The sequence below is a fragment of the Harmonia axyridis genome, chromosome 3, assembly GCF_914767665.1.
Source record: "Harmonia axyridis chromosome 3, icHarAxyr1.1, whole genome shotgun sequence".
Classification (NCBI taxonomy): domain Eukaryota; kingdom Metazoa; phylum Arthropoda; class Insecta; order Coleoptera; family Coccinellidae; genus Harmonia; species Harmonia axyridis.
In genome coordinates, this window is record NC_059503.1 from 16,430,982 (window position 1) to 16,451,787 (window position 20,806).

Genomic DNA, 20,806 nt, shown 5'->3' on the forward strand with positions numbered 1-20,806 from the left:
AAAATTAATTGAATAATTAAACCATCAAAGAGGGATGGTCTTATATTCTTCGTCGAAGTTTGGTTGCGTGGATTTAAAAATACAATTTCTTTGAATAAGTACCAGCACTGATTTTTCATTCGAAATTCGAACTATTCGAAACTAACGCTGTCTCAATTGATATAGAAATTAAAATTCTATTTGCATATATACTCATTCAGGATGCTAAAAATTTGGAGGGATTATACTTAGACGACGATTTTTGTTCTTTTTTTCATCCCCTCCAATTCAATGCACTTATTTATTGGCGGAATTATTGGATGGAAAGTTTTCTGGCTTAGTGGTTTCGTTTATGATTGGCTGATCCTAAATATGCCGGCTTTTTCTTACATTCTCCATTTACCTGATTTCAGGGATTTATTCAGAATGTGAGGCCCATTTTATTAAGTCACTGTAGTATTCTTCAGTTGAATAAATTTGTTCTATATACAATCAAATACTATCAGGTCCAATAATTTCAATTTTGACAAAGTGTCAGTTCAGTCCAGTCAGTTTTCTTAATTTCTATGGTGAAGCCATATCGTTCGCCATTTTTAAGCTCAATTTGAATGAATTGTCGCCACTGTGTTTTATTAAGTAACTGTTAAGGATATGTTGCTGCCACCGTAGCCATGGTGGCCATTTGAATTATATCATTTTGCATCGTTAATGGCCATTGAGTGGAGTATACTCTTTACATTGAAATGTATATCTATCGATTTCTATCGAAAAAACCTTTTATTGGAAAACTATGCAGAAGAAATGATTATCTGAATTATTGATATTCATTTTGTAGATAATAATTATGTTCAGAAAAGATGAGGCAACATCTGAGTGTTCGTAAAAATATTCGTTTTTCGACAGAGTGTTCTGAATAAAACCTTGTCTTCATTTTTTTACACCTTTCTATATAAAAATGAAGCAAGTTGAAAACTACGACATCTGAACAAAGAGTTATATTCCCGAGGAAATGAACTACAATTCAAAAATATATTTTCTAAAATCAGTCAATAGGTTCGAGAGAAAATGAACTATAAACTTTTTAGTTCGTTGCCCTAATTTTACCGGTGTGTATATATTTCTGAATGTTTGATTCATGTGTCAACTCTAAATCCCCATACAAACTAAACATTATAATGTTCCATAGTTCAAAAGAGTTACAATTATAAGATACCGTGTTCTCAAACAATCCAAAGTAAGTTAATGTGTATCACTTCACTTGGTTTGATTTATGAATTGAGGTTAGGTTTATTTTCTGTACCTTCGTATAAATTCTCTCACTTTCTGAACAGATGTAAATATTGCAGGGCTCATAGGGTAAGCGCCAGCGTCCCCGGTAAAGGAAACAATCCCATACTGAAGACCTTTGTAAACAACAGGGCCACCTATGTCTCCCGTCGACGGCCCCTTACCCCCGAGAAAATAACCAGCGCAAAACACCAAGTCCGTGATTTCCCTGTCGGGGTAACAGTTTTTACAAGTCGCCTGCGACATTATTGGCAATTCCACCGATCTCATTTCTTCTGATGAATTTATGTCCGTTTTTGGGTCGGTGTAGCCCCATCCGGCAATCCTCACGAACTCCTCTGATTCGGGAACCTTTTTGCCAGCTTCGGGGAGCGTTGCCGGCAGTATGTTTGTCGTGTAACGCATCTCTTCTTTGAGAATAATGATGGCCACGTCCTTTTCCAATGTTTCGTTGTCGAAGTCTGGGTGCGGTATGAACTCGTGGGCTCTTATTGTTTTTCCTTTTTTATTGTAGAAACTGGAACCCACTCTGACTTTGATTCTCTCCACTTCGGGTCTAGAAAAAATGCGAACACAAAAAAACTCTTGTTTAATGAGGAAAGCAACTTCATGAGGAGTAGTATTTCTCGAATTAAGTGAATGATTTGGCGAGTATACTTCAAAAGAAGGATCATTGTAACGGGTGCTTTTTCCATGGGCGTAGAAATGATGTGGGCACTAGGGTTAATAACCCCTCCCCCAAGATTTTCAAAATATAAAATTCAGAAATCGCAAAGACGAAGAACGAAAACGTAAACTGAACCAATAATAATCATTTTACTTTCCTTTGAAATCGACATTGGACATGACAGACCGATAGGTTGACATAAAATGAAAATAAAAAAAATGTAGTGTAGCAGAAGTAGAGCGATGGGGTGCTTGAACAACAAGAAATTCTTGCCGATTCAGACGACAATGTTCTTACATAAATAGAGCCGTTTTTACTCAATTGATGGTTACATTGCCGCATCTAGAGCTCATATAATCCACGAATTATCTTTGGGGAAGCATTATTCTGCTATGATGAATGATGAGAACCAATTATTACAGCAGGACGAAATCACTTTTCTTGTTTTCTGAGCTGATCATGTTTTTCGAGTCAGATTTTTGATATTCATCCAAAGATTGAAAACTTACTTCTCGCAACTTGCAGCTGTTATTATAGACCTCTTACTCAGGATACTCCCAGCGCAAAAATATGATCCATTATATCGGAGTGAAACTAAAAACGGCATGTCCTTAATTTCCATAAGACTACCACCAGTAACTCGACGATATCTTTTCGAAGACACCCCTATAAAAATGAATCGATCAAAGCTGATTTGATGCTACTATACCACTATCCAAAAGAAACAAGACCATCTAAAAAGAATATTCACCTGAATGAAGTACTTCAAACAATATGAACGATAAACAGATTATACTGACAAGGCTACGCCACATTTCGTTTAGAAGAGTTCTCGGCTGCGATTTTGAATTTTTCGATGACATACTAAATGCATGGAACAAACTCAATATTTCGAATATCTAATCGCATGTACTTTATTGAAAATGTTCAAATGGCTATGTGTTCATTGTTCCGCAATTATGTATTAGGTTATTTATAATTAATATACTGAGATCACATCACCTACCTCCTACACAAAAATCGAACAATAAGCAATTAGTATAATTACCTTAAATTAGGAGTTCTGTAGTAATCGGTTGAAATTTTGTGTCAATAAACCTCGAGATGAACCTGAAGTCAAAAAACGACTATTTTGGTTCGGAAGTTATTAGGTATAGACCACATGAAGGTATTAAAGTCTTGAAATGCTCCATCTTCAGCACAATATTTCACCAAGATAACTATTATTCACTGAGTTACTACACTAAGCTGTTTCATACGAAAAATAAATCGATGAACGATATTAAACATCTGAATTCGAGAACTTTCTTCAACCTCTAATTCTACGGAATCTTTATCATCTTCAAGGTGAATCTTGTCAAAATCGCAGATTTTTTTCATGATTTGACAATAATTTTGAAGACAGGAATATAGGATATCTTTATTGTCCGATATTCTTATAGTAGATAAAACCTGTGCCAAAAGCTGTTACTCAGATGTTTTTGGTAGCTATCGAATAAGATTTTGTTGCTGCAACAAATTTTCAGCCACCTAATCAAAAATACCTACAAAACCACTGCTCATTTGTCTCTGAGAGTCTTGTGTTGGTTCATTTCGGTTTACTGATTTGAAAAGTATTGTTGGAAAAAAAGAGGTCATTTCGACCATTTGTTGGAAAGGGGTTTTTATATGCTCTTTGATATTATTCCATTATTGAATTTGTTTTCTCCTTTAGATTTCAATATTTTCAGAACCACAACTTGTTTTTAATTGTCTAATAATAAATAGAACTTTGTTTTTTTTTCGGACAATTCCGATTCAATCAACTTCAATATAATAATTCAAATATCAAAATGATTGAAAAATATCAATATCAAAATAATGCTGCAGTTTTATGCTAAACTTGAAATATCTCGAGAAATATCGAATTTATCTCTATGAATGATGGATACGATAATCACAAATAAAGTATTGGAAATTGTGATCAAAATGCAATTCCGCCAGTAGCGTAGAATTTGGGGAGGATAAACCTGTCATTTGACCCTGACATATGCCTTTGGTGGTAGGTAAACAGGTTGATTTAGCATAATTTAGAAGGTTGTATAGTACTTCCACTTACCGGAATATGAACATATTACGTCATATTTGACGTATTATCCTCGTACACTTAAGTTATTGATTGAATTAACACGTGAATTAAATTATTTTGGTTTTTTCAATCCCGACTTAATAAAAAATGATGCCAATTATATTGACGGAAAATAAAAATAAATAATTTGAACACATTTTATTCAGAATTTTCAAACGCAATTTCCGATATGAAATCCATAACATTCTTTACAGACGCGTAAACACCAGGGTACTTGGCAGAACCACAACCAATACCCCATGAAACAATTCCAATTTGAACATCGCCGATTGTCAAGGGGCCTCCACTATCACCTGAGCATGCGTCCTTTCCACCACCAGGATATAACGCGCAAATCATGCTGTCGTCAACAATATATTTACGATACAATACCTTACAGGTTTGTTTAGCTATAATCGGCACATCTACAGCTCTCAAATGTGAAGACATAAATTTATCATCGACGTGAAGTTGGCCGAAACCAGACACCGTCGCAAATATACCTGGCTCCGGATCTGGGCTGTCTTCACTAGGCAAACCGACAGGCTGCACACTATGTGTAAACTCGAATTTTCCATCGATTCTCAACAAACTGATATCATACTGGAAATCTTCCCTGTTGTATTCTGGGTGTTCGTCTTTAGAGGAAATTCTGTATAAAAGTCCGCCATTGTTCCTGTAAGATGTTCCCACTCTCGCTTCCAATTTGGATACCAATAACCTGAAAAGAAGTAGAGAATCTATGGGAAATCAACATCTATAATCTTCGAGATCTTTTAGGTTTCTATCATTATACAATATTGTGGTATCTGTATGCAGGATGAATCATTCATTGTTTCAAAAATTTTTATTTCAAAATTGGTAATTTTACGTTTTTGAGCAAGGAGATTAGTAGCTATTTACACTTGCTTGTGAATTAAATGTGTAAATCAAAGCAATATTTTCTGACTGAGCAATGACTAAACAAATGAAAAATATCATAAATAAAAATAATAATTATAATGATGATGTTTATTCAACTAAAACAAATGGAAAACAATACAATTCTTACTCGAGCGGTTATTCAGTTATTCATGACTGAAGACGTCATTCAATTTTGATTTAATCGAAAATTTCATTCGCAAATGTGTCAAAATAACAAATTAAAAAACAATACACTTTATGCTCGTCCTTCGCAAAGATCAGTTCATACCAAATGGAAACAGGTACGTTAATAGAACGTTGAGAAATGGTTGGGTAAATAACCGTTTATAATCAGAAAATATATCATAAGAAATAACGTTTATTTGCTCGAAATATTATCACCCATCCTAGTCCTAACCGCGCTCGGTGCTGCTAACGTGAACTGACAGTTTCAGTGTGTTGTGGGCAACTTTGTTGAACTAGCAAAAAGTCACTACAAGTGTTTATATAATATAGTAAACAAGAGCTTGAGCAAATCTGTGAATGCTGGGACATCACAGATGATTATAAAGAAATATCATTCTTGTATTTCCAGGTCACTCGAAATAGCTCTCCCTATATTATAGATCTCCTTCCCTATAACAAACATTAGACAAATTGAAATTTTGTACAAGTTGGTGCACATACACAAACGTGTATGTCATCGAAATAAACGACAGAATATATAAATGATATATTCGGATCAACTTTGAATGAAAACGTGATGATAGAGTTATTAGAAAATGAATCAAATGGTTATTGAATGGTTTAAATGCAATGTTGATATAACGTCCATTATCAGCATATTAAAATTACGTTATACCGTTATCAAAAAACAAGGTTCAAATTAACCGTTGAAAAAATACCTCGAATATAACGTTATAAACTTTTATCTGAAACACTTCAGATTCTGAAACTAAATATCACATCACATTCATCATTATCACATTCGCGTCATCTTCTAGATTTTGCCCCAACTCTGGAAGATCATTATTTTTTTCCGAACTGATGTGAACATAATTGAAATAACCAACGGATTGAAAACAGGATACATTTAAAGAACAATTTTTTTTTTCATGAAATATAAATTCATTGAATTCTTCAGATTCAAAAGCGGAGAACTGAATAACCTCTTGAGTTGAATAAATCAAACAGGACTTATTTTTTGTGATATCGAACGCTTTTGATGATTTTTTATCATTTTATTCGTAATTGAGCTGATTTTTTTCATCACTGAACACAACCGAATAATAAGCATTCCTCATTCCAAAAGACATGAAATCGTGAATTCTGAAATATAATGTAAACACATAAAATTTCATTACGAAGATCCAATTCCATAATTATAATAATTTAAAAACCACATATCTAGGAATCCAATAATATTTGTATGAGGCATGTTCCGCATATTTTGAAGTCTTCAATTAATAATTGATTGGGAATTCTTTATGAATCAACCCGTTTGTATAATAATATAATTCCTGTATTACATAGATATTGATGATCCGCATTGTTTTTAACACACAAAATAACATAATATGACGGAATTATGAACATATAGTTGGAATTTCGCATATTTTAATATGAGATGGATTACCCTGGTATTTAAGCCGATTATCACGGAACAATATTCTCTGTTTCAGCATTGATGTATTCGTCGAAAATAACATTGTTGTTTTATTCATAAATTAATCCAACAAATCCATCAGAAATGAAGTTCTAGATCGATGTGCTTCATTGTCATGTGTTTAGAGGTGAATGAATTATTAATCAACCGAATATTATGCGGTGTATTATATCTGAAAGTTTTATTAGATGTTTGTGTAAATATAGAAATGACCTATATTTGTGCATTTAAGTGGGATTATCTCGCGAATAATTTTTATTTCATTAATGCAATCAAAAGTGGGGTCGATGAATTCTAGAGGTAAGAGGCTAAGTCAAGTTAAAAAAAAAACATGACCCTGATGCTCACTTATTTTTCTAACATTTCTTCAATTATTCGTGAACTTGAAACTCATGGTTTGCCATTGACCAATTCTATTCTATTCTATTTTTTTTCTCTTTGAATGATCTTGGACCTTTCTACAATGTTCATTGACTGACATCGTTTTGCATCGCTTTTTTATATCAACCATTATATATCAAAAAAGTTCGATATCACAAGAGACATAACAATGACAGGAAGAAATCAGAAAAAAACAGGACACAGTCCATTCGAAGAGAGGAAGAAGTAAAATGAAAAAAGGTGTATACTGTTTTCAGGAAAAAAAATTGTTGACAATTTAAATACATATTTCAAGCATTCCTTTACTTATTTGCATGTAATTCGAGCTTTCTATGTTGCATTTAATCCGGACCTCATAGTCATTAATTGTAGAAAATAATTTAAGAAATTGATTCCTTCTTCTCCTGTGTCCAAGGCAAGTTAGATTTCAGCGGTTGTTCCCCTGTCTGGAAAAATATCGCCAATGGGGAGTCAGAAAATCAAGGTTGAGTGTTTTTGCGGAACAATGGAACGAGAACGTGATAAACCGACGTCTTGGATTCTTTCGAGGGTGCTCCTTAATATTTCACGGAGCTCAAAGACTCTCAAAAATTACGGCAAACCCATTATCTCCACTGGAAGTTCAACGATGAAGTTCGCGCGGACTGATGCTGTGACAAAGAAGGCCTTTTATCCTCAGCGTGAAAATCTTCTCAAAACATCCTGCGATGTATTTTTCCTGGGGATCTTCTCACAATTCGACGAATTAGTTGGGAACTCGATCGCGAAGTATAAGATAGATCTATATTTTTTTTGAGATAGTTCATCAGAGGAAAATAGAAAACAGAGTGTTTCATAATGTATTAAAAATACTCAAGGAGTTTTGAGAATAGAGGAAAATTGTATTCGTACTCTATTGAATGTCATGAGTGTTTTTCAGCAAAAACAAGAACTATGCCCGGAATTATAGCAAAAACATTAAAAAAACATTCTCTGAGAAAAAAATATAAATCAATGTTGAATCCAGTTGGCGAATTAATCATAAATGATTGGAACAAATTATCGATGGTTATCGATGAATCTGCGATTAATGAATCTGCTGAAATCATGTTACTACAAAAACTCAAATATTTCGAAAAAGGTTCAATTTTTTTATATTTGGATTAGAGTAACCCCTTTTTCATGTAATTTTCTTTGCTTCAACGAACGTCTCTATTTTTTCCACTAAATTTCAATCTGGTGGCATTTACTGTTTAGAAGATATCCGGAGAAATCTTTTTAATTTTATCAACTTTGAAAGGAGCTAGGAACTTTGGATATATCTCCCTTAATATGCATTCTGGGTCATAAGTTTATTCATCAAACTATACTTATTTTTCAATATACTATCACCCCCAGAAAGCTCAGTACACATTTTCGGCCAACCCTGTATATTTCATCGGGTCGTTGAGAATATTGTTCCAAAAATTAATCACGTTATTTAATGTTTTCATTCAGATTTTTGTTATATAAAGAATAAAAAAATTATAATTCATTGATTGTGCATTTTTTTTATCAATTCCTAATTGTTGAATAATCTCTTACTTGTATGTGCAATGGGCTGCAGTCAGAATATAATGGTTGTTCAGTATACTTCCTCCACAGTTATGTTTTCCCTTATAATTTATACCAACTTGCCAAGGAAATTCTGTGATATCTGCTTCAGTTCCACCAACTATTCTTTGATTTGTATTTTCCGGAGAGTCATCTTCTTCTATACTCAATTCGATATCCTCAAGATTTGCACAACCTTAACACAACAGAATAAATTAAAAATATTATCTCCTTGGAAATAAATGCTTTGCAGTTTCATATCCTTAGTACCAATAATGTTCTTGAAAAAAAAATGTACTCACCGAAAGTCAATAATAGTGTGATAATCTCAAGCTTCATTTCTTTTCAACCAATCTTCGAATTCATCAATTTATATCTTGATGTTTCGAATAAAAATTTCGATTTGGATTAATTAATGCAAATGGATGGCTCCAATACCATTATGGCCACGATTGTATTTGAATTAACCCATTAATTTTTCAAAACTCCACTTCAACTTAATGACGAATTTCATGGGCCCTAATGAAATTTTGATTGAAACGCGATAAAGAAATTACTTACAATTATAATCGACGCTTTTCAATGCCTGACGTTAGTGCTATTAAAGTCGATAATTTTCTGAATATACATATAATGGTTTCTTATGGCAAAACGAATCTCTTGTAATATATTTGATTCGATTGAAAGAGATAAGAATCTTTTTCTGAGGTTAAACAATTAATGATTTATCACAAACACGTCACATAATAAGTCCTGGCCCTGGCGCAGAGATGGCACCGCCAATTCCATACCATTTTTATTTCTTCTTAGTACGAGTAGGGATTTACGGCTTGGCTTGATTTTTAAGCTACTTGGCTTGAGATTGACTTGATTTCAAGTCAACTAGTAGTTTTTCAATCTCAAGTCAAGTAATTATTCATCAAATACTAGAATCATATCAAGCTACTTGATTGTCACATCAATAAAAAAAATGATGAAATGAGGAAAAACCTTGCAAAAAACAATTTTATTTATTGAACTTATTGTATGAAAGAACCGTAAATATCAACTTTTTAAAAATAGAAAAATAAATTGAATCACTATGAATCGTATATGTGAAACGTATAGCCATTTTTCCAATCCATTCTTCTAGGATTTCTTGAAAAAAGTAGAAAATGTCACCCTCCAATATTTGCCGCCCTTCTAGTCAAGTAGTTGGTTGAAAGGAATCCTTAGTACCAAGCTTCAAAACATGCGTGTCAAAATTTCAGAATGTCTGGATTCAGATGTTGATGGTTCAATGACACTACAATTTTTGTTGTTGGAAAAATGGATAGAAATTAGCTTTGTATATCGATGAAAAATGAGAGATAGTTTAAGGAAAGCTTTGCATAAAACACAATTCTTTTTCCTGACATCTTTCAAATGATTTTCCTATCAAAAAAATAGTCATATTCATTTATAACCAGATTACATCAAGTACCCAAGCTGTTGAAGTTCGTAGAATATCCATATCCAAACGACAAGATTATTGGCAAAAATACGTCGACAATTTAATGCCTTCCAACATAAAAACACGATTAAAAAGTGTTTCTTCGATATTTTTTATATCGAAAATTTTGTTTTCAGCCGTTGTCAAATAAATTCCATATTTTATCGCCATTCATGTTCTGTGCTGTTGTTCTCTATTCGCATTTTGCCTATAAAAGGGACCTGTTATCACCCGTGTGCATTGAAATTTTGATGCTGAACCAGGAAATTAAATTTTTATGGTCTCCTGATAAGGTGTGAAAAGTGCAATCATGTGAATCCATTGGACTTTAATTTTATGCCAGCAGGTCAGCCTTTGTAAGTATAAATCATCAATTTTTATGAGCTTACATGACGTGCTGTAGGCATCACTGCTCTTCGAGCTAGATTTATGACACTCACCCCCGATATTTACGCGATTAAAACAACGCTACGCATAGAGCAATCTAACGGATACGTCTATCCATAAAGCTTCAGCAATAGCTTGATATTTGAATCCGAGTGAACAATTTCGCTAGGAAACAAATCGATGCACGATTTATTCTGCTATTATTTTCACCCTCGCTGCTTTTCGACGTTGGCACGGAAGCTTTGGAATTGTTTATAATGTTTCTGAAATAGTCTAGGTGACAAATTTTCAGATTCTTTCCAATAATATCTTATATTCCCTGAATTTGTAAATTCAGGGTATGACATCATCTTATTTGAATTAAGCGGTGTCTTGAGATAAGCCGATGACGTAACAGTTAAGTAAACCTTCTTATGGCGTCTCATCTTTTATTTTGTGTCTATGCCGAATGAAGGAACTCAACAAATATACTGGATCTTGTCTCACCTAATCAGGAATAAATGGCAAAAACAAATAAATGATGCAAATATCAATCATAACGCCAGCTGTAAGATTAAGGGGGTACCGTTCCACTGCGACCTTATCATCTATTGTGCCCTCCATCAGAGCTATTCTCGCCATAGCGTGATCTACAGCACTCCTTCCAGTTCCAGATTTCTAATGAACTCCAGTATCTGGGATGGCTTCAAGGAGGCTACTTCCTCACTTCTACAAGTTTCTGGTCCAAAGCAGATTTTGCTTTGGCAAGTGATGGCGTGGCATTCCGTCTTCAGGTGATCCGGAGGTTCCTCCTTCCAATAGAATCTGCACTTGTCATTACCTGCTAGAGCTAGACCCGTCCTCATGAGGTGATTCCTTAGGCTACTATGCCCTGTGAAGAATCGAGCGAGGAGATGTAGGATTTAGTTTTTAAGATCCAGATACTTCTTGGATATCGCAGTGTCTGAGTTTCGAAGAAACCTTTTGAAATGATTCAACCCAGGAAGATTCCGCCAAAGTGTTTGTCTTTCGGATTTTTCTTCTCCTGAAACTCTTTCTTGAATTTGTATTTGCCTATACCAAAGAAAGGTTCCTGGCTAATGAAAGGAGTTTGTGCAAGTATGTTCCTCTTAGTTCTATTTAATTCGTGAGTGGACGGGAATGCCAACAGTGTTAACAGGAATATTCCAAAGCGAGGTGTTATAACTTAGACATTTAGGTACCATAGTTGTACTACGTTTGTCTATAGCTTCTACTTAAAAATCAAATGATTCACTTCGAGTGGTGATTGAGATAACATGGGTGATTGTTGTATTTCATACTTTTGTTTTTTGAAAATCTTATAAATTTCAATAGTGGAACTAAACAAAGTTACTCATGCCATCAATTCATATCATTCCATTAGTTAGTGTATTTTTCAATACGGTCTTCTGGGCCATTTTAGCCTATTGTTGATGACCTGTCATGTTCAGTGAAAGTGGAATCAATAGTAACCATAGATAAAATAATCTAGGCAACATTCTATGGACATTTTTCATTGGAAAACTAGGTTATAATCTGCAACACAATTTTTTCAAAATGATTTCACCATTCTACGCAGACCTTCTGATTTTTGTTCTCCATGATTGGTATTTTATACCAACTTGAATTTCAACTCGACAAGATCCGTATCTCTTGAACTATATGTCTACTATACTTTTGAATAAGATCACTTATTCATCAGCATTGAATCTGATAATTTTGGGTCAAAAATGTACAAATTACATACATTAGGGTAAGTGTGTGATAAAAAGCAAGTACACACAAGATTTTCAACTAATCTGCCGTTATTTCAAGGAATTATTATTTCGTTCTGCAATATGCTGTAAAATTTTATATGTGTTTCCTACGAAGGCATAACTTACAACGAGGTAATGCAAGTGTTGAACTATACAATGTTCTGGAAGGTTTATACGACCACGAAATTCTAATTTTGGTTTGATTTCACAGTCATCGCTGTTAAATAGGATATTTTATAACAATGTCTGAGTATTGTTTCTCCTGTGCCTATAAACCCTTGTCGACAAAACAATTCTTAGGAATGAAGTATTGCAATTTACAATGAATAATGTTATTGCACTATTACTGATGCGGTTTGTATCAAAATTTTGGTAGGATTCAAGTGAGACTGGTTGGTAGATTTTGTTTCTGATAGTGCGGCAATGATAATTCGAAAATTTCCCTATTTCCTTCCAACGACAGTAAATATCAATGTGAGGGCTATAAGGAATTATATTGAATCATCAGAACTTTGGTCTTCAAATCGATCGTTACTGCTTTCAATAGGAGACATGCATACAAGTATTTATTGGCATCTTTTCCTCCGATTGGCTATAAAATACCCTCAAGACGACGTAAGATTTGTATATCAATCATGTACAAATCTAGTACAACAAATCAAGTGACTAGTTGCTTAGATGAAGTTTCCAGACTTTGGCACTTAGTTAGCAGAGAGTGAAATTTCAATATTGATTTTGCTCTCAAAACGCACTGAGAACGAGTTTAACATTCCATCAAAATTTCTGGAATTCCTCCATGTATGCTGAAATAAAAACGTCGTATCAGCATCATGTCCTAATGACATATATGCGTGTTGTAATACTGAAACGTTAACCTCATGAAACTAGCCATCATCTAATATCGATCTTCCCTTCTAAGTGTTCTGATTTACAACCCAATCGTATTATAAGCCAGAATACACAAACAAATAAAAAGGCAGATACGCCATTTCAGTCCATTATGAATTTATGGCGGATGCTGGCCTAGCTTCCGCTTTTACTGATTGCCGACGGAAACAAGATCCCCAAGTGCACCGAGGCCAACTTCATAATTCAGTTAGAACAGGGATAAATTCTCGTTTGGTATGGCTGGCGAACGAACGATTCTTTCTCCGTATCTCAAGTGGTTGTATCTTCGTGATTAGGAGACTGTATTGCCCTCTGTATTCTGCTTTCAGCATTAAGATCATTGATTGAACTTACTACAGAGATTGGAAGGTGTTTCGAATTGGAGTATGTTATTGAATAGGTAGGGAATAACGTCCCTAAAATGGAATTTCAAACGATTAAAAATGAAAATTATTGACAATAATCAGTATCGAGTCAATAGGTTATTTTCAGAAACGATGTATTCAAGTACACATTCACCGGGTCAAGTTGAATCTATAGGAATAATATTTCTCACAATACTGTGAGAAATATGAACAATACATAGTTTTGAAATTGAATAAGCTTTTAAGTATACGCTACTTTTCATAGCAGTTGTAGGAAGAATTAGTTATTTATGTGCAAAATCTCAAAAAATTCCACTCATATATTACGAGTATGCTGATTCATTTACCTTTATGAAACTATCGATCTCCTTCACATTTTCATTCGTTGTAGTATAACAAGGAATGAATATTAGGTCTTTAGACCTGGATTTCCTTCAGGTCAACATCCCTCTTGAAGCTTGAGAGGCACGTTCAATAAACAAGTCAGTCTAAAGTCATCCTTCAGTGAAGCGACGAGTGAATACTCCTTTTATTCCCACAGTTTGAAGTAACGAAATCAATTCCTTTTTGCTGAAAGGATATCCAACAGCTGATACATTTTTGATGAGCGACACAACGGTAATTTTCAATCATATTGCAACTCTGGTTAGACGGAAATAACCCTAATTCAAATGAGTGATTGCGAAATTTTGAGTTCATCAGGTTCAAGTTCGTCAACATCGATGACATTGATTGATTAGTTTGTTACACGAACTTGTCAGTTCATTATGGGTATGAAGAATTCGAATTTTCAACTGGGTTTGGACATAATTCGTTTTGGCGATGATATCACATAATTTGATGTATTTTATGAGGGCTTTGTATATAATCATTTGAAAAAAAGGCTTATAGGTATTCTTTTTAGACAGATATTACGAAGAAAATAGGCGTGTAAGTTGTTTTGTGAAAATTATAGAATGCATTTGGAAGAAAAACTACATAAAATAATTCAGAACTTTTCCACTTTTTATGTACCGGGTTTTTCACCATAATTTGACCCCCTCTTTAACTTTGTTACTAAAAGAGGTACAAAAAAATGTTTCCAACAAAAATTTCACGAAATGGACTAGTGTTTTCTAAAATGATTCCAAAAAATGAAATATATACAAAGTGGGCAACATATTGAATGCAACTCCATTTTTTCAAATGGAACACCCTGAATATTTTTCTATATTTGACTAGCTCTTTTTCCCCTGATTTCGAATATATAACATATGTTTGGCCTATCTCTCTTATTTTGAGTACCACAGAGTTTCAAATTTTAAGAATCACCTACCATGCTCCAGTAATCAGTTTTCACGTGGTAGGCTGCGATAACTCCAAATGCCCTTTTTTGAGTTATCTCGTTGTTAACGAAATATGACATACGTTTTTCACTATAAATTGGAACTCCAAAAAGGGCATTTCGAGTTATCGCAGCCTACCACTTGAAAACTGATTACTGAGCATGCTAGGTGATTCTTAAAATTTGAAACTCTGTGGTACTCAGAATAAGAGAGATAGACCAAACATATGTTATATATTCGAAGTCAGGGAAAAAAGAGCTAGTCAAATATAGAAAAATGTACAGGGTGTCCCCTTTGAAAAAATGGAGTTGTAATCAATATGTTGCCCACTCTGTATATATTTAATTTTTTGAAACCATTTTGAAAAACACTAGTCGATTTCGTGAAACTTTTGTTGAAAACATTTTTTTGTACCTCTTTTAGTAACAAAGTTGATGGGAGGGTCAAATTATGGTAGAAAACCCGGTAATTCAAATTGTTTTTTGATTAACAAATACTTAAAACTCTGGAAAATCCCTTTCTTTTTCTATCTTTCTACAATTTGGTATTCCGTTTTTCATAGTTCAGAGTTAGATCACAAAAATTAGATTCACCCCACCTCATTTTTGGAACTCTCTCCACTTTTTTCATTCTCCCCAGTAATACCTTTTTTTGGTACCCATGACACATCGCTGCACTCAAAAAAACAAAGCCACCATATTCTACTGTCCCCATTTTGGATGTTATCATCCAAACCTACCGCGTTTGCAAACTTTTATCCAGATCGGTTGAGAATGATTACTTCAAAATTCAGTTAACAGATTTAACTCGAAAATGGGACACACATTCAACATTGCAAGCTTATAAAAATAGGAATCAACGAAATACCAAAGAAATGGAGGAAGTGAAATAATTTAAACATTTTCGCTCTTTTGTTGAAAGTTCCTGAAGAATTGATCAGAAAAGGCTCAGAAAGATTTATCGCAAATGAACATGGCACTCGCTCTTGCAAATGCTTTATGATATCAAAGTTTCTAGCAAAATAGTGATTAGAAAATGTTATACATGTTTTTTTGTTATTCCATTCCTTCAGGCATTTTACAGCATTGATCTGATCACTATCAAAACAATAATTAGCAACTTGTTGAATATGTTCGGATAAAGGATACTAGTAGAAAAAAACACCGAAATAAGAACTCCAAAAAAAATCACTCGGATAGATCTATACCCTCGCATTCGCCATTTTGTAATTATTGCAAGTCACGTGAACGTTTCATGACATTTTCTAATGAAACAGGCTATGAAGCAGTAATTCGAATGAATTTTCTAAAACTACATTCTTTACAATTTCATCAACATGATAATTCGAATCAAATATAAATAACTTAATTAACTACTGAAGATTTCATGTTAATGGTTGCTCGAATTCGAACCTGAAAACATCGAAAATGACAATTCGAATCTAGTTTAAATTATTCAAAACTTCTTGAATGCAATTATAACAATCAATTCCTAAGAATTATCCATCCCCAATTAATTTTTGGAACTTATTCTAGCGACATTCCTTCCAAATTGATATATTTGTTGGGCTTAATTAGCCTTATGGCCGAACTCGTTAGTAAGTACGAATGTAAAAGTCTAACTCGGCGGAACGATACTCTGTCACGAGTTCTGAAAATCGTAATCTCGAACTTTTAGTTCTGGATGTTACAACTCTAACCGCTTCATTAACTGCAAGATGTCAAGAGCCGTATTCGAAAGAAACGTCCCCATGTTTATGGGGGCAGCTTGGTAATTGTATAAGTTCAACAAATATCAGACAGGCAAAAGTCTAGATCAAGTTATCCACAGAGAAGGTAGATAGCGATCTCAGATCAACATAGATAGAGGAGGCATTTATGTCATTTTCAGTAAGCAAATTTTGTCCTCAACATCAGTGATGTGATATTTTACTCAATTCGCGTGTTTCTCCTGAAAGAAAGCATTTTTTTGGTCCCATAGTGAATCAACGTTTCATTTTGACTCAAAATACATAGAAATAACTACCTAAATATAACAGAAATTCAGAAAACAAACTTCAAACGCGCCAAACGAAGTGAATCTATCGATGATAGTCGGAGAGCAATATTTGCCAAACCTTGGATTTCAGCAGGTAGATACAGAAAATAATAAATATCTGCTCATTATAAATTCGACAACTAGGAAAAATATCGGTTTTCAAATATTCAAAATTGCATATTCAATAGGTAATCACTCGAATAAATATATTTCAAATAATGGTTTCAAGTCTGTATATTAATGATATATCAAATTAATTTCACGGCATTCAGACAATTTTTCAATTATGGAAAAAGTACCTTCCCGAGTGAGGCTCGAACCCGCAACCTCCGAATTACTAGTCCGATAGCTCAACGGCGAGAGCGTCGGACTAGTAATTCGGAGGTTGCGGGTTCGAGCCCCGCTCATGGAGGTACCTTTTCCAGAATGAAAAATTATCTGAATACCGTGAAATTAATTTGATATATTAAACATATTTCATTCAATATAATATAAATTCATAACGATAATGTAGAACTTTGGACTTGAAAATTTATCACAATCCGAGAACGTAATCTAATTATGTTGAGGACATGTAAAAATTGCGTATACTTCCTTTATCTAGGTTTATTAGTCTATGATAGCGATAGACTATTTTCGGACCTCCAACTCCGATGACAACCTAACAAAATAGAGGCTATTTGAGCGAAATACAGCAGCAGATTGTATGCGCTGTTGAGACACCTGACGTCCGAACACCTTCTCAGTGTTTTTGACAGCGGTGACTGGAAACTAGATATCTGCGCACATTCTTTTTCCTATTCGCGTTGTGTCGCATCAACTTGGCGCATGAATAAACAAGCGCTCATAAGCTCCTCAGTGTTCTATTCTTATTTTTATCGTGTTCCTCTTCCGCCTTCCCTCTACACCATGCATTACTGTGAATGCAGCTCAATTAACAGGGCTGCCAATTCCACAATTTCAGCTCTGGCAAAGGCCCTAACGTGATGAATATTTTGATGTACTCGAACTGGTAGCATTTTGTCACATTTAACATTTCCACATGAAATAACTCTGAGTATTTGTTTAAGTAAGTTCTCATAAACCTGTCTCCTCACGAAATTTTGTTGCCACAAATATTAATCAAACATAAGTGTGTATTTATACATCGGTCAATAACGAATAGTGAATAACAATCAACAGGTACGTTGAATATAGTTATTTTCGGTATTTCAGTATTAATGCAGCTATATAACAATTATTCATTCCAAATAACGAATTGAAGTTGTCCAACTTTTAACTTAAACCCAAAATTCTTCATTACCTGATCGTAAAATGTTTACTCTGCCGTGAAAGAATCATAAAAACACTCCAATAAAATTCCTGAAAAAGCAATATGCTTGTTTTATTTTTATATTCTTTAGGAAAATATATTTTCTCTCAAATCGTACATGGGTAGCTACGTCCTCAAAGCCTTCATAGTACCTTCTCCATGAAAATGAGCATTGAGCAAAATCAGAGTTTGAAACATGGATTTTTGTACCTGCATGAATGCTTTCGGTTGGAAATTATTACTAAGCATTTTGTTTTTTCGATTTTTTTCCACAGAAAAAATTGAATGCACGAATGATCTGACAAGACTCTTTCATGTGACCATAATTACTTGATATCAAAGGTTTCACAGTTTTCCATGACAACAGCTGTTGAATTTTGACGCTGGTAAACTCGTAAAAACGGCTGACAGGTGCTGTCATACACTTTTCCCATTTGTAGTTCAAAAATGGACGTTTGTGATTGGTGGAAATTCAGACAAGGGTAATAGTCTAGGAATCCATATCATAGGCTATGTGACTGTAATTGCAAATCGATGATTTTATAAAAAAATCATCTCTTTATAGAATGTAGATTTCGATTTCCGAATAAATAGTATGTGTACCTAATAGTTGAAGTGGATTCCCGAACTCCAACAATGTACAATGTCGTCCTAAAAAGTATCGCTCCTACCACTAGGTAATAATAATAACAATAACTTAATTTACCCAATAGGAAAGTTTCCAATAACAGGGTAACAAATTACATCAACTCAAAGAAAATACATGTGAATTCCCTAAAATACTAAACGAAATGGCAAGTACTCTAAAAAAATGATAGATATAAAGAAGGAAAAAAAACATAAAATCAACAACTACGATAAACTAATATTAACCAGAAGAATAAAGAAAAAAAATTCCTTCGCTATGCAACTGCACATATAATGCTCAGCAGTGCCTAAACCTGGATATTTCCCATGAAAATAACTCCAAGATTTAAAATTTTCCTCCAAACTACACTCGAACCAACAACAGACTCCCCTTTAGCACAAACTCCTTGAATAACATTATCCAACTTCTTTCATCAATAGGACTTCCGGCTACGACGGAAGTCCGCTCCTGGCCGATTCCGGTCTCGTTTTCCTCCGAACCTTCCTCCGCCGCCGCGTTGTAGCAGGTCATGTAGAGCCAAACCCTCTTCAGGTTTAAGGAAATTATCGGTTCACAAATTGCTTGTAAAAAGTCGGTCTGTTGAGTTACGCTATCGAAAGAAACTCGCCGAGCGTCGACGAGTTAATTGAACAAAACCGCTACCACAATTAATTACGGGCCCAGGGTCTATAATTTTAGACTTCGTGCGATGCATATGGTTTTATCGCGGTTGTTCCTGATCTGGGACTAATGAATCTCTTATGATTAATTGCGATGGATGCTTGGAAAATCTGTTTCGGATTCGGGGCTGTAGGTAGCGCCGTGGCTTCACGTGGTCAGAAATTTATCATGTTGAAATGTTACGGTACCAAACCTAAACCGCTGGGGGGTAATCAATTCATATTGTAATTTGAATAGGTGAAATAATATTGATGTTGTTCGCAGTTCGCCGTTTTGGTTGTGTATTGGGTGTAGATAATGTAGTGGATAAACATGATCTAATGAATAAATTAAGTACAATGAATTTCTGTGCAGTTATCAGATCTGTGGATAGATCAGTTTAATTTAACCATTGACTATGTTATCAACAAGCTAGATAGATCTACCACCAATTCAGATCGATCTGTCAGCTAAGTAGATCTACTATTATGTAGATCTACCAACAAAGTACATGATATACTAGTACTTCATACTTATACCATAGGTACTGAGTACGACACATTTTCATGCTTGTAAAATAATTGTGATCATGGAATTATTATTATTGTGTTGCGATGACTTATGGTTTATATTGTGAATTGGTTAGGTAAGCAATAGTGAGCAAGTGAGCAAAGAATTTGGTTATTCATAAACGTTTCCTATTACTCTATATAAGATATCCTTCAATAATATTGAGCAGATCAATTTGTATTGTGATTTAAAAAGGTGAAATAATATTGATGTTGTTCGCAATTTGGCGTTCTGGTTGTATATTGGTGTAGATAATGTAGTGGATACACATGATCTAATGAATAAGTACATAGAATTTCAGTTGAGTTTCCAGATCTGTGGATCGATCAGTTTCATGTAGCCATTGACTATTGATCTACCATCTATTTAGATCTATTAGCTAGGTGGATCGACTATTATGTAGATCTGCCAACATGGTAGAAGATCTACCTAACTAGAACTATATACTAATACCAGGGGTACTCAGTACGATCCATTTTCATGATTGTAAAATAATTGTGATCATGTCATTCTTATTATTCCGTGTTCCGATGACTTATGGTCAATAATGTAAATCGGTTAGGTTAGCTATATTGAGAACAGAATTTGGTTTCAGTCTGGCACAGCTACAGCATCAAACAAAATAACTTGTGACATAAGTGATGCAATGGGTAGTAAGCTATTTGCCGTTTTGGTACATTTAGACTTTAGTAAAGCGTTTGATACTGTGGACTTTGACATATTGATTGCTTAGCTACGTTCCATGGTATTTTCTTTCAGCTCTAGGTCGTTTTTTGAGTCTTATTTGGGAGGTATACAAAGTAGAAATGTCTTGGGCGATAGTATTTTGGATTAGTTGCGAGCG

At 34.2% G+C, this 20,806-nt stretch overlaps 3 protein-coding genes across 3 annotated transcripts in view; 1 reads left to right on the plus strand and 2 right to left on the minus strand.

Annotated features, from left to right (window-relative positions):
- Positions 1–20,806, plus strand: part of LOC123677072 (protein O-mannosyl-transferase TMTC1-like) — a 397,650-nt gene that overhangs the window by 119,111 nt on the left and 257,733 nt on the right. The window lies entirely within an intron of this gene.
- LOC123677073 (trypsin-7-like) lies at positions 301–2,845 on the minus strand. Its single transcript, XM_045613520.1, has 3 exons — positions 2,685–2,845; positions 2,443–2,599; positions 301–1,822 (listed from the first exon to the last, which is right to left on the minus strand). Exons 1-3 carry the CDS (start codon positions 2,794–2,796, stop codon positions 1,267–1,269), a joined length of 825 nt encoding a protein of 274 aa, XP_045469476.1. The 5' UTR covers positions 2,797–2,845; the 3' UTR covers positions 301–1,266.
- LOC123677074 (trypsin-1-like) lies at positions 4,183–9,053 on the minus strand. Its single transcript, XM_045613521.1, has 3 exons — positions 8,865–9,053; positions 8,554–8,758; positions 4,183–4,761 (listed from the first exon to the last, which is right to left on the minus strand). Exons 1-3 carry the CDS (start codon positions 8,899–8,901, stop codon positions 4,200–4,202), a joined length of 804 nt encoding a protein of 267 aa, XP_045469477.1. The 5' UTR covers positions 8,902–9,053; the 3' UTR covers positions 4,183–4,199.

Coding starts and splice junctions, on each gene's coding strand:
- LOC123677073 (XM_045613520.1), bottom strand. CDS start 2,796: ATGTCATCGAAAAATTCAAAATCGCAGCCGAGAACTCTTCTAAACGAA. Junction 2,600..2,684: donor GTTTGAAGTACTTCATTCAG/GTGAATATTCTT, acceptor TCATTTTTATAG/GGGTGTCTTCGAAAAGATAT. Junction 1,823..2,442: donor ACAGCTGCAAGTTGCGAGAA/GTAAGTTTTCAA, acceptor CATTTTTTCTAG/ACCCGAAGTGGAGAGAATCA.
- LOC123677074 (XM_045613521.1), bottom strand. CDS start 8,901: ATGAAGCTTGAGATTATCACACTATTATTGACTTTCG. Junction 8,759..8,864: donor CACACTATTATTGACTTTCG/GTGAGTACATTT, acceptor TGTTGTGTTAAG/GTTGTGCAAATCTTGAGGAT. Junction 4,762..8,553: donor GCAGCCCATTGCACATACAA/GTAAGAGATTAT, acceptor ACTTCTTTTCAG/GTTATTGGTATCCAAATTGG.